Source organism: Falco cherrug, chromosome 3, assembly GCF_023634085.1.
Source record: "Falco cherrug isolate bFalChe1 chromosome 3, bFalChe1.pri, whole genome shotgun sequence".
Taxonomy (NCBI): Eukaryota; Metazoa; Chordata; class Aves; order Falconiformes; family Falconidae; genus Falco; species Falco cherrug.
This window is the reverse complement of record NC_073699.1, coordinates 51,560,458-51,574,310: the sequence shown is the minus strand read 5'-3', so window position 1 is coordinate 51,574,310 and position 13,853 is coordinate 51,560,458. Positions and strand designations below refer to the sequence as shown.

The 13,853-nt window shown below is 36.6% G+C and overlaps 1 protein-coding gene across 2 annotated transcripts in view; it reads right to left on the bottom strand.

Moving 5' to 3' along the window:
* The window catches only part of PRKDC (protein kinase, DNA-activated, catalytic subunit), an 81,518-nt gene that overhangs the window by 49,577 nt on the left and 18,088 nt on the right, over positions 1–13,853 (bottom strand). For both annotated transcript variants that reach the window (XM_055704292.1, XM_055704293.1), the window contains exons 24-37: positions 12,327–12,490; positions 11,525–11,677; positions 10,187–10,294; positions 9,143–9,369; positions 8,626–8,720; positions 8,274–8,373; positions 7,219–7,352; positions 6,457–6,711; positions 5,257–5,483; positions 4,165–4,373; positions 3,897–4,029; positions 2,666–2,824; positions 2,149–2,352; positions 189–374 (exon numbers count right to left, since the gene is read on the bottom strand). In XM_055704292.1, coding sequence (XP_055560267.1) covers positions 189–374; positions 2,149–2,352; positions 2,666–2,824; positions 3,897–4,029; positions 4,165–4,373; positions 5,257–5,483; positions 6,457–6,711; positions 7,219–7,352; positions 8,274–8,373; positions 8,626–8,720; positions 9,143–9,369; positions 10,187–10,294; positions 11,525–11,677; positions 12,327–12,490 — 2,354 coding nt within the window. The remainder of the gene's footprint in view (positions 1–188; positions 375–2,148; positions 2,353–2,665; positions 2,825–3,896; positions 4,030–4,164; positions 4,374–5,256; positions 5,484–6,456; positions 6,712–7,218; positions 7,353–8,273; positions 8,374–8,625; positions 8,721–9,142; positions 9,370–10,186; positions 10,295–11,524; positions 11,678–12,326; positions 12,491–13,853) is intronic.

The window sequence follows — 13,853 nt, the reverse complement described above, 5'->3', positions numbered from 1 at the left end:
TTTCTGCCCATCCAAATATTTTTTGTACTTTGCAAATAAAAACAAAATCAGATTCTGATATTCTCCAAATTTCTTCTCCCCCCCTCCCGCCCTGAAACATCAAACATTAGAATGAAATAGCATTTAAAACAAGATAAAAGTCCTACAGAATTAGAAGAGTTACCTGGATTTTATGAAGCAATGCATACCTGCAGAACTTTTGCCAGCAGAGTCAAGACTGCCATCTTGCTCTCGGGAGCCGAATCTTTGGCCCACCAGCTGTCAAGTTTCTCCCAGTTTCTTAGTACAGCTGTGACCAGTTTCATCCCTTGCTGCTTACGTACAGCACGATCCCTAAAACTCTGATCTAACATGCCATTCAAAATGCTACCAACCTGGAAGAAAAAGCAACAGGTAGATTTTTGCATTCCAAATGAAAGTAGGATAGTATCTCTTCATAAAAAAGCATCACATAGCAATGCTAGATTTAAATCTCAAAAAGATAGAGAGGAAATCTTTCTGCAGAAATTAAAAGCACACACTTTTCAAAAAAAAAAGAGACTTCCACCCAATTTACCTGTTTCATTCAGAGTACAACACAGCAATTCCTTCCCATACCTTTTGTGTGAATATGGAGAAATAAATGACAATCCAGAACACTTGAAAATTTTAGTGTAAAGCTGAGAAACAGGAGAAATAGCACATAAGCTAACTTATCTGCATGCATTTCAAAAACAAAAATAAACCACAGCATACTAGATATGAATTAAGTATGCTTCAGTCTCCTTTCTTCAAAAACCAATGGTCACTGACTTCCAAACCTGAATTCTGCATTCTCCTTTTGAATAGTTGGCAACCACCTAACAAACTGGATTAATGTTATCAACCTTGTGATTTCACCAGATATGGATGGGTACAGTAAAATAAACATTTTTTCTTCCTGTACATCACAAATGCATAAAACTACAGAAGAGATATCTTATCAAATGTCATCCATAATGTATTGTTCGAAAAAAAAGTCAGGCAAAGAACTGCCGACAATAGGAAACGGTCCGCAAGTATGACCGATTTTCCTATTTACCTTAATTAAATTCATGAAGTGAAAACTTTTAACACTATTGCCAGATGTAGCCAGTGTAAATTAGTAGCCTATCATTTATCAGAGACACTTTTTTAAAAGTATATCTATTGTGGCATCCTCTGTATGGGAAACACTACAAAGTCATCACAAGAACCAGCTGTTTGAAAGAAGTATACATCCTTCTACAATTAAATTAATTTCTGGAATCACAAAAAATTATGCTTCCAGTTATAAAAATGTTACTTAGAAGCAACACCTTTAAGCATAACATCTTGGATTAAAGAAGGTCCAAATATTTTTAAAAGGATGATCACTTTTCCTGAACATCTTTTTAAACAAAAGGGGAAGTGGACTTTTGATCTGTCTTTCTGACCCTCCTGTTTGTCAGGAGCACCGAAAGAAGTCTTCTCAGTTATCACACATTTCTTCTGTGGAACTGACAGTGAGCTCTACATTAGTAAGTAGTGTGGACCAACAGGAGAAAATCTGTTAAGCAAAACAAGTGGTGTTGAGACTGACCCCATGACAACTACCCTGTATTTATTTCACATGGAAGGTTGTGTGTGCATATGTGTATGCAATTCTTTTTAATACTTTGATGTAGCTCTGCTCTAGTCCTGTGAACTAAACACCCATTAGTGGTTGGAGTTCATTTTCCAGTTTACTTTTACCTCAAAAAAAATCCAGTCCACATGCTCTGAAACCACTCTGCAATGAAAATCAATGCACAGTAAATGGGAACAACCAGACTTGCTTTGAAAGGGCACACTTGATCTGAAGTACTATGCAAAAGAAGTCTGAAATTCATAGATTTCAGAGGTAAGCACTTCCCGTTCAGTTTAACATGAGATGACAGATAACAAAAGTTATGTCAGGTTGCCAGAGACCATGAAGGTAGCACCAGTAGGCCATGAAAAATAAAATAAAATTTTAAAAAAAGTATTTATCAATGCAATGCTGTCCCCAAAGTGCAACCAAGCACACTTTTCCCCCACTACATACTACATCCACCTACAATAACAACAACAAAATCATTACTTCTAACATTTCCATTTGACTTTGTCCTTTTAAAAAAAGTCATCCAATACCATTTGGGGATTGCTGACAGATGATTCCATAAGTGGGACTATGATGACATCCAGGTTTTTCAGCAGCTGTTGATTGATGGTTTCTGAGAACAGGCTGTAGAAATACTGTCCATGAGAGAAACTGATCAGGTTCTCCTGGGATGCTCCCAATAGTGGCACAGATAACACTACTGTGTTCAACAGCAGACTTACTAGCTCCTCACACTGTGAAAATTAAGGTATAGACACAAAATTATTTCAAGCACATTCAATTTCCTTCATTTCTTAGAAAACAACATGAATTTTTTGAAGTCCCATCCCAAAGTGTTTTATGTTACCAGAAAGCACAAAAATAAAGCACAAACGGAACAGTGAAATGCTTATTATCTACAGTTGTCACTCAAGCCAGAGAATCACTACAGCTCCTCTGCAGGAATACGAATGAAACATCAGCCCCTTCTACCCAAAATATGGGTAGAAGACTATTGCTGATGCGTATTAAATGATTGAGTATTAAAACTGGAGAACCATATCCTACCTGGTCATCAATAGCAAAGGCTAGCTGCAGGAGTCCATCAGCTAATTGCTTACTGCTGATGTCTAACGATGGAACAGATATCCTTTCACCCCTAGGTGCAATGCCTTTATAAACAACTGAGAGAAGCTTAGAGCCAACTGAGAAATGAGACTCTTTATCCTATGGAAATAAACAAACAAACAAGTGACAATTAATATAAGCTGAAAAAAATAACATAAAGACCCTTCCAATCCACCTGGATAGCTAATGAAAACACTTTAACTCCAGGTCATTTTCATATAAAGCTATGCAAATATACCATGCCAAGACACCTTTCCAACTGAGGAACCAGATTTTTAAGGAGACAACCCTGTTGTATACAAAGTTCAGAAAACGAATAGTAATTTGAAAATCTTCAAAAGGTTCTGATCATCTCTCAAATTTTTTTTTCAGGTAACACCATTATTACAGCAATAAAAGGAACCGTTTGGTCAAAACAGGTGGACCGCAAAAGGTAAACCATGCGGCTCCTTGAATATCACCATCCTACAATCACAGCTCTAGTTTTTGTTTAGACATAGAAGATGGATGCCAAACGCCACAGAAATGAAATATTTTGTTACTTCTTAAATATAGCTTTGTTCACCAGTAGGCAAATTCTCTCAGTCCTTGTGGCTGTTGCATAGCCTGCTTTCCTTCAATTGCCCAAAGTAAAATAGAGATTTACTACAATCAGAAACTTAGTAGAAAGAATTTGAATAATATAACCTAGATCCCCACCCCCCAACTGCTCTCTGTTCTGTTGTCCTGCAACTCATACCCACTATATTGCTTCTGATCAGCCAGAAGGTCCTTTTGTAGTTTCCCTTTCCCTCATCACTTTGCATGTTCTCTGTTTAAAGATTGTTGAAAAATGCCTCCCTTTATAGGATAGTAAAAACTTATTTTTTGAGCTTTCAGTCTTGTGAAGCTCACTAAAAGGAAGTTTTAGGTAGATTCTGGTTGCTTCCAGGCCCTGGAAATTGGAAAGACAGACATAATTATGAAGAATGCTCAAATCTCAAGACTGTGCTACTCATGTTTGTGGAATAAACATAAAGCATTTATTTCTGATCCCTCTCAACATCAGCTCTTCACTGTTGATTTTACACAACTTCATCTGATCTGTTCTGATTTCATACTGGCCTTTTACACAGGAAAAGCCCTTTATTGTATATAAATATTCACCACTATCTTCTGGATAAACAATTACCTGATTGTGAAGAACAGAATGAAGCAGGCCAGATTTCTGGAGTTGCTTGCAGGCAGAAAGGACAGCAGTAAACCTAACTCGATCAAAACGTGCGTCTGAATTAAACAGATCAACAGAACAAAGGTCCTCAAGGCTAATGAGAAAAGAGAAGCAATAACATCACATTGGTGGGGAGCAACATGTGCAACCATACACAACATTATTTTCTTCCCATTTTTCATGGTGACTGGCATTTGTTCTGGATTCATGCTTACCAGAAAGCCCTTACCTCTGTGGTGTGATTGTTCTTTTTATGCACAGTTTCAAAGATTCCTTAAAGGGAGATTTCATCAAAGCTTTCATGAGTCTTACTGAGATATCTGGGAGATTTTTCATGACTTGCGCATCAGCTGTGTTAAAGCCTACATGTGATGGATCACATACTGTCATCACCACAAGCTCTACAAGGCTTGCATTAAGCAGTTCCTTCTCAAGTAGCTAGAAAGAATAAAATATTAAATAAAAGCTTTATTAAAAAATTAAATTTAGATATCTCTATTTTATTCTTTATAACTTATCATTAGCCCTTCTATCTAAAATGAAACCAAACATGGAACACTAATTATTCTTCACTACGTAACATTCTCCTTCTCTATGAAATGTCATGACTGTCAATCAATCGTGCTAATACAAAGAAATTAAGTATCTATAAAAATATACATAGGATATACGCAACCTCAAACTGCACATAAGATCTTTTAAGTCCACACAGGCCTGCTTCAGTCTTATACACCTGTAACTACCTTGAAATACAGATGTGCACCTCTGTGCACGCTATTAGAGACTTACTGAGAACAGGAGAAAATTACAGTCTGAGAACTAAAGTTGGCACTGCAAATTTCTTAAGAGACTCATAAGTACTACACTTTATATAGTTAAATAGTTTATCTTGCATCAAAGCTAAGCAAATGGAGATACCTGAATATCTATACTGAATTCAAGAAAGAATTGCCATAATCTTTCAAGCAGCTATCACCTCTACACATTTAAGGCCATCAGGAATCATATAGGAAATACTCACTACAAGCCCTCCACACAAAACAACACAGTCAACATACAGGAATCTCACAATCAATGTACAACTGGATTATACAAGAAATAATTCCTCTGACCAAAACTAGATCACACACTAAAATTCAACTGTGCAATACAATTCTTTTCATTTACATGTGAAGACTAACAGTTTGCGATGCTTAGTCATCAACTTAAATTAAAACATCACTAAAGATGATGTTCTACAGTGAACTAACCTCACAATGAAAACACAAATCTGTAAGTGTAAAATCTGTACCTTTTATCTGTTACAGATTTCAGTGCCTACCTTCCAGAAATCCTGCTGGCACGTTTCCAGGATCATGGTGACAAACTCCATGATTCGGACTATAACGGTACACTTGCTGTAATTATACATGTCCCTCTCTTGTGGGCTGAACATGCTGCCTTTTGAACTGCAACCAAAGCACTGCTCTGCTGCGTAGATATCATGCAAAGCAATTGTTTCAAGGAAGAACTGCATAGCTTCCAAGAACGAGGATCTTTCATTTACACCTAAGAAGAATCATACTAAGTTGAAAGGATAAGGCAGCTCTCAACTTTTAAATATATTATTTTCTGTTTGGAAGAACACAGTCTAACCGAGATAACAATCAGAAAGCCACCATGTCACATCAGTGTTTTCCTAAAAGTCCTATGCCAGTTCCAAATATTAACATTCTGTGCAGTGAAGGGCAGCTTTCTACTTACTTGATCATTACAAGCACTTATTAATGATGATGATGACTTAGGCTCATATAAGAAAATTTTAAAATCCTAGTTTTGAATAATTACGCCCTATGCTAACTGCATCCAACAATGATCTTACAGTATTGTTTTAAACCAAGACAGAGATGACACTGACAGACATTACCTGGAACTTGTACAAGACTTCTTATATGAAGTAACTATGCAACTGTACTATCAGTAATAAAAAGCATTTTATTTAGACCCGCATGAAGAATTAAAAGAAATTGAGACATCCAATGGCTACACAAGGTATTACTATGCACCTGATCAAAATTCAAATACAAGGCTTGTGGACCTGATGCAGCTGAAGCATCAGGCACAGAAGAAAGGTAACATGTATAAGGTTTGAAGTCAAAAGGTGACTTCTTCAGTTGCAAAAAAGAAAAACCCCAAACAAAAACTATCACTCTCCTCAGCAGAAATACATTGTCTGTACAGTGTAATTTTTGAAGATGAGATAGAGTAAAAGAGTTGCAGGTAAGTGGTGGATGACAGACAGGAATGTAAAGGTGTATTTCCAGGACTAAAAGGATACATTTTAAAATACACTATTAACAAAGTATTTCTTTATCAAAACAACATCCCATTGCAAAACTATCACTGAAACCTTTGGAAGAGTTTGAAAAATTTATCAATTCTACATTTAAGAAAAAAGTTTAAAGTCCAAGTAAGGAACTCATCTTGGATGGGCTTTGCATAACAGGCATGTATGAACATAATTCATCAGTTAATCACTCACCCAGGATTTCATGAGGTTTGATCATTCGCAGCTCAAAGAATGTATTGTAGCAGTCCAGTGCTGCCAAGAACATATCCATCCACCGCATGACAATTTGTAAACTGAAGGGTTCCTGCATACCACGGAGAGTTGGCTGATAAAGGATACCAGATGGGCTTTTGCCATCGCTGCCACCTCCTTCAAATTTGTTAATGAGGAAAGAAACATCTTTATTTTTTAGAACATCAGCCAGCCAAGAAGATGGAGACTTGTTTCCTGATAGAAACAAAAGAAGAATATAAATTCTCTAGGAAAAACACCTTTCAAACTAGCAAGGTATTAAAGGCAATGGACGGACACAGCCAAACTTTGTGTTTTAAACTGGATCTTCTAGTGGAGGAGCTACTGGTTCTGGTCTAGCCTTTGTCATACTACTTAAATTACCCAACAAGGAAAAGGCCAATTTGTGAGACACTCCCACTACCTTCCAGCCAGCAGTATTCATAGCTGGATACAACAGCAGTTCTGGGGCTGGAAGTTTTCCTTCCTGGCTAGCTGGAAGTTTGCAATAAAACCCTCTTCTATGCCCACAAACCCTGAGATTCTCAGAGTATTTGACTTCCAATATGAGCAATTACTCAGTTCCTGTTCAACAGCACTGAGTGAACATTTACCTCAAAAATAATTTTTCCTTTGATTAATACTTTGCACAGAAAACAGAGAGAAGGCATGCACAGTATGTAGAAAGCAGCAAAGAAAATAGCGCATGGTAACTTAAAATACCTGGTAACAGAGGTACAAATTCATAGAAGAGCTCCATGGCTTTATGTCGACACTCTGTCTGAGGTCGTCCACACTGCACTAAGAGCCACATGACAACATCCAGAAGACACACTGACTTAGTAGCTGGAAATCCTCTGCACAAAAATATGAGGGATTAACAATTATCTTAAGTCTTGCAGTTGAAAAAAAAAAACCAACCCAAAACATTCCACGAGTATTATGAATGTCCTTTTATCTATCTAACCACAACCCATCTGCACTACAAGGAAGAGCCGTTCTACAAGCACATCTTGCACTGCTTTTCCTTCTCCTCACTCTACTTTGGATCCTCAGAGCATAGCCTTGTGGTAACAACTTAAAAATCAGGATCAAGTCTCTTCCCTTCTCTTTGTAACACTCAAGAGACAAAAATGGAGATTAAAGCTTAAGTAAGCCTGCACAGTTTTTCCCCCATCCCTAATTATCTAGTCTCCCAACTTACCAAATGCTGCATCAGTGAGCTAATTGAGACTCCACTTGTCCGTTTCTTTATGATCACAAGATAATTCAGGAGGTCTCTAGCTCAACCTCCTGCTCACTATGTGACCAGGTTACTCAGAGCTTCATCCAACCTGATACTGAATCCATTGTCTCTTCTCCCACCTTTTTCACTACCCCTCTTTAACTGCTGATCATCATACTGCAACTTGTCCTACTTCTGCTAATGTTAACAGCAGTAAGACAGGCTTTGGAGGAGTTTCCTCCAAGTGCTTTGCAGCACCCAGTGCTAACATTATGACAAACACTGCTGCAAGGGAAATACACTTTTCTTTTCTGCCTATCCTTGCTAAACTAAAGCAAGCTCACCATGTTGGAAAAAGAATGACCATCATGATCCTCTAGTATCATGTTCAGCATTTCCTTACAGTGGTTCAACAGACATATGAGGAGATCTGCATCAGCAAGTCACAGGATGAATGACTCATTCAGAATCCCAAGTGTCTAATGGAACTACATATGTCATTAAATAAACTGCAATATTTAAAAAAAAAGCAAAAAAATGGCAAATTGCTGACCGTGGTACTCGCCGTTTTCCTTCCTTGTTCAGAGAAGGTGCTTTATGCTTGATTATGCGCTTCAGGTGATTAATAGTATCACAACATTGTTGAGTGGTACCTGTTAGAAAGAGAGTTGACATTATAAATAAATGCTAGTAACTTGGCTAAATTAATTGAGGTATTAGCATTACAGAAACGGTGCCAGAAACTTACACACTGGATAATGTCTACCAGCTCCACTACTCTGGGCTTCTACAGTAAATTTTTCAAGGCCACAGAACAAAAATCATAAAATAGGTGGGTTTTTTTAACTCGAGATTCAACAGAATGGCTTTTTTCTTAATTCCATAGTTAATTAATTATAGCTCACCTACTGATTTCTCATCTGTATGGGTTAAGGCCAGACTTTCCAGAAATACAACCAATGCTTCAAATACAAACTGCTCCACCAGAGTGTTTTCTTCCCTTTAAACATCAGGAATAAATTTTATGAGAAACATGAGTAGAAGAAGCACTAAGTGTGAAATTCTAATTAAAAAACAAGTTAAAATACCAGAGAGATAAACCACAGGTTTGCATAGAAAAAAGTACATCTAAACCACTCTAATAAATAGCAATGGAATTTGCTGACTGCATTTAAAATGCAGAAGTAACTTCCCATAAACTTGTGATATATAAATTTAAATTTATATGCGCCTCACTTGCTGAAAGCCCAAACTACAGAATTATAATTAAAAATGAATAAGCTGAGTAACCCAATTTTTCAGTTATCATATACATTAATAGAATTAGTGTCAGTGGATGACTATTTGAATTCTACACTTAATTCTTTTTATCACCTTGAACCTTTAGTCCAAGCTAGTTGTTATTTCAAGCTGTTTTCTCACCTAAATTCTCTGTAGACGCTGTTAAAAGCAAGTGCTGCCCCCAGTCTCTTGAAAGCACTGGGATGAAGAGCAAGACTATACAAACGCTTAAAAAGAGATTTGGTGTTTGCTGGGCTCTTCTCCTGCTGTCTTGGTGTTGTCTGCTTAATAGACCATTTCAAAAATTCTCGTACACACTGACCACAGAAATCTCTCAACGTGCTGTCAACTGGATCCACTATGCCACTCTGAAATTACACAAGATTATTTCATTACAAGAATGAAAAAAACCTGCCATTGTCTCAGTGCAGTATTAGGGCAGCCTATTTACACAGTATTATTTGTAAGTTAAAAACCTGTGCTCACAGTTTCCCAGAAATAACAAAACCTCAGAATTATTGCTGTCCAAAGGTAGGGCAGCATTTTCATCCCTCACAGCACTGGATTAGGCCTCAAAGATCTGGAATTCTATTCCTGTATCAGCTACTAGTTCAGGAGTTTTGTTTAAGCCACTTCATCTTTTGATGGACCAGTTCCCTCTGCTTTAGAAGTGGTGTGACAACACTGACTTTCATTTACAAAAAGTACTGCAGAACCTCCTGACCTACCTTGCCTCCAACCACTTCAGCTCAGTGCAAAAGCCAGTTTTAAATGTAAAGCTTTTGCACCTGGTGAAAGCAAAGAAACAGAGAAAAATCAAGCACACATCAAATGCAGCTTTCGGAGAGAGGTGTGAATGCATTTCGGTAGTCCCTTGTATACACTGAAGATAAAGAGTGTGTTTCATTAATTCTATGAAGACTCTAAATATCCTACACCTACATTTTGAGAATGCCAAAGAAATAGAGAAAATCATCTTCAAAATCTTGATTAAGAAACATTAAGTGGTCATGAAAAAAGAAATAAAAATTGATGCATTCTTTTCCTTCTTTCAGACAAATATAGAACCATTTTATCTTTTCATGAGTTCCTGGTTCTTTCAGTAGTAAAATGATGCTAGTTAAACATAGTCACGTGGCACAGGAAAAAAAAATAATAAAATAAATAAAATAGGAGAATGCTTACCAAGATAGCTTCCAGGAATGCCACTGTATCTTGACTCTCAAATTTTTTGTTGTTGGTAAACCAGTGAATGAGTTGCATGACTAAAGGCTCATACAACTGTCTTGTTACCTGAAAAGAGTAAAGAATAAATAAATTTCTAGTTTCTGTATCTCTGTGCTATTTTGCTATTCAAAATATATAAGAATAAAAGACAGTACTTCATTGAAAAAGGGTCTATAAAATGAATAATCAGCTTCATATTACATTTCCATATCAAGGATTAGAAAAAAATAATAAATCTGGTTAGCTACTTTCTATTCAACTAGTCTCAAAAGATCTCTAAGCTTACCTTCAATAAGATCCTCTGAGAAAAAGAACATCACATGCCACAGGCCGACACACCAATATATAGCCAAGGAAGCAGGGAAGTTTGTTTTTAAGCTGTATTTTGTTCTAGAATCTCAATCTTTACCATACACGTTATTCTAACTTTCTGGATTTCAACAATTCCACCTGTAAGTCAACCTGACTGAATGCCATCGCACTATAACATGAAGGGAAGAACTATTACATACACTTAGATAGGCATCACACATGCTTATAATGCAGTGTCATGTCTATGCCTGTGTGCATTGGATGGACCAATTCAGACATTATTTAGTTATGGTTTATGTTCAGCCATATGTCAGCAAAAGGGGTTTCACCGAAATTGGCAACACAGCTTCCTGCATATTTTACCAGGACACAAAGTACCTTTGGTCTAAAAAGAGAAGCTGGATGCCAGGGTCCAAACAGTAGTCTGAAAAGGCACAAGACCTATAATTTCAAGTGTAGCTGAACCTATGTGTCTATTCTGTTTTGTGTAAAGGAGAAGAAATAGCAAATTCAGATGTTTGAATTAAATAGATCATCCTTAGCTATCAATGAGGCAGCTAGAAATTCTCTCTCAAATGTTTTTTTTGCGGATTGTAGCTTTGCACTCATTCAATATTGAACTAATCAACTTCACCTCAAATTAACTTATTACAGAAAAAGAAAAACATAGAAATTAAATACAAAGATAAAGAGCAGCTACCACCAGAAACACTTTGAATGAACCTTGACACCTGAATCTTGAAACTCTCATTTATTGGTAAACTCCTCTGAGTTACTCTGAATTACACGCCATTATTCCTAAAAAACTATCCCTAAAATAGAATTTCAGCTTACAAAATACAATACATTTAGGAAAAAAAAAAAAAAAGGCAACATGTCAGGATAACTTCTAACAGGATAACTTCTAAATAAAATTATGAATCAACTCCCAACATTTAGAAGTATTTTAAACAAGCTAAAATACTTATAAATTAATCTGATTACCTGGTCTACGTCACAAGCAAGACGAAGCAGTACTGGAAATATTCGCTTATTTAACTGATACATGGGTGGGGGACCCTGACGTCCTTCTGGCATCTGAGATGCTTTCCCCAACATATATGTGACTATGCTATGTAGCAGCTCACATGCTGCAATCTGAAATTAAAAAATCCCTTTGGTTATGCATCCATTACTTTCAGAGAGAAGAGAAAATTGTGGACAGGATAGAATGAGTCACAAGAAAGGGTACACTTGAGAAATCACTCCAATCTATGCTAAATCAGTGTTCCAGGAACAGATGATGTCCATGGAAAAAATTTAAGCCCATTATAACTGGCCCTTCTCCTAACGTTTCAGTCTCTATCACGGGCACTTTTCAGCTGAAGAAAATTGATCACTGTAAATCACCCATCATCATGTTTTCAAGGATACCGCCATTCTGGACTGTCTTTGGATATCAACATCCCAATCAAGCAAATATTTTGCTGCTTTGCTGAAGTGCTCTGCTGGACTGGGCCCACAAGTTCATAGGCTAAGCATGAGATTGTGGCCAAACAACACTGAAGATCAACTACTTTAAAATATTCATTTTTTGTGAAGTCTAACTCTCAAAGCACAATGCTGTCTGACAGAGCTTACAGCAACTTCTGCTCATTAGTTTTTACACACTCAGAATAATGTCAACATGAAAGAGCACCAGAGAAGCACAGGAATTAAAACAGGTCTTTCTCAATAAGGAAGGCATTATTTTACACAGTATTTATCAGCTAGCATAAAAAAAGATGCAGAAAAAAAAAATCAATACTTTTGTTTGTCTGTCACTTGCAGAGAGAGCCAGTTCAGTCACACGAGGCAAGAACAAATCCAAGTAGATAACAGGCTTCATATCTGCAAATGGTACAGCAAAGCTCAGACGCTTCTCAGTGTCCCAGGATACACATTTCTTCATCATCTCTTCTGCAGAGGTAGCTAATGCATTTGAAAAAGATGAAAACAAAAAGTATTGCCACAGCTCAGTTAAAAAATCTGTAACCTTCCAACTTCAGTTAGACTGCCATAGAATGTTCATGCTTTATAAATTACTGGATGTTACAAGTACAAGAAGTATGTTAGAAGGTTGGTTTTATTTGTACATTCAGACAGATGTTTAGCCACCATGTGGAAAAAAATAATCGCAGCCAACATTTCAGGAGACAGTCACAGAACCCTCCCATTTTGATACAAGTAAATTTGGAGGCAATTATAAACCCAGAAGACATTAAATCACACTTCATTTAAAATACTTCTTTAAGGCATCCAATATAGTACTTTTGTCTTCTACTGTTGTAAAAAATTCTCGAAGATCTCATCATACAAGAAGATCCAACACACAGACTCCTGTGGTTGCACAGAAAATGACTACATTTACAGCTATGTCCTCCAAGGAAAACTGCCATATTTACTCCCTTCTCTCCCTATATTACCATATTTGTTAACTTTTTTAACAAAGTCTGACCTCACTATGTATTTAATTTCCACGGAATAATGTTACTTTCTCACAATACTTCTGAATAAGCAACAGAGAAAGTACTTAGCAGAAAGAACACTGATTGTAAAGGCAGCAAAAACAAACGTAGGCATGAAAGTAAAGAAACAAAACTTCTATACAACTACATTAGGTTTTAGACTGACTAAATTTTACACTGAATTTATTCCTTAAATCTCATCATCAGGTACTTAAACTATGCTTTTCCATTTTTTTAAAAATAGATTTTATGATATTTAATAATTAAATTATAAAGCTTACTCAAAACTGAACAAAGACTAGCAGAAAACTTTTTTTTTGGAGGAGGCACCCAAATGGAGCTCTACTACCTGCACATACTAAAGGCATGGTGCACCTTAATCTCACAAGTGAAGAAGTAAGCTTGCCAAGACTTACACAATTCACAGGCTGCAGTTCTGAAAAATTGGATTAAGTGAGAACCATAGCAAAAAGGTGGAAACAAGTACTAAAGAGTTACGAATGGGGCCAAAGTTTTAAAATGGCTTTGCAGCCAGAGGGTGAACGTGATGAGTAAATAAAACCATATACTCAGATGCATACAATTTTTTGCCTTTAACTGAAGCTTTCTACACATTTTCTGCATTCCATAGTAAGTTAGTGAATACTTTGCTCTTCTAAACTCCAGAACTAAATAAAACCAATTTTATTTAAACAAGAGTGACAAAAAATAGTTTTCCTTGAAAAGCTCATGCATTCTCACAAAGTGATGTTGAGACCTCGTTGAAATCTACTTTCAAGAGAGACAGCAGAGGCATGTAAATATTTTTATTGACACTGACAGGACAC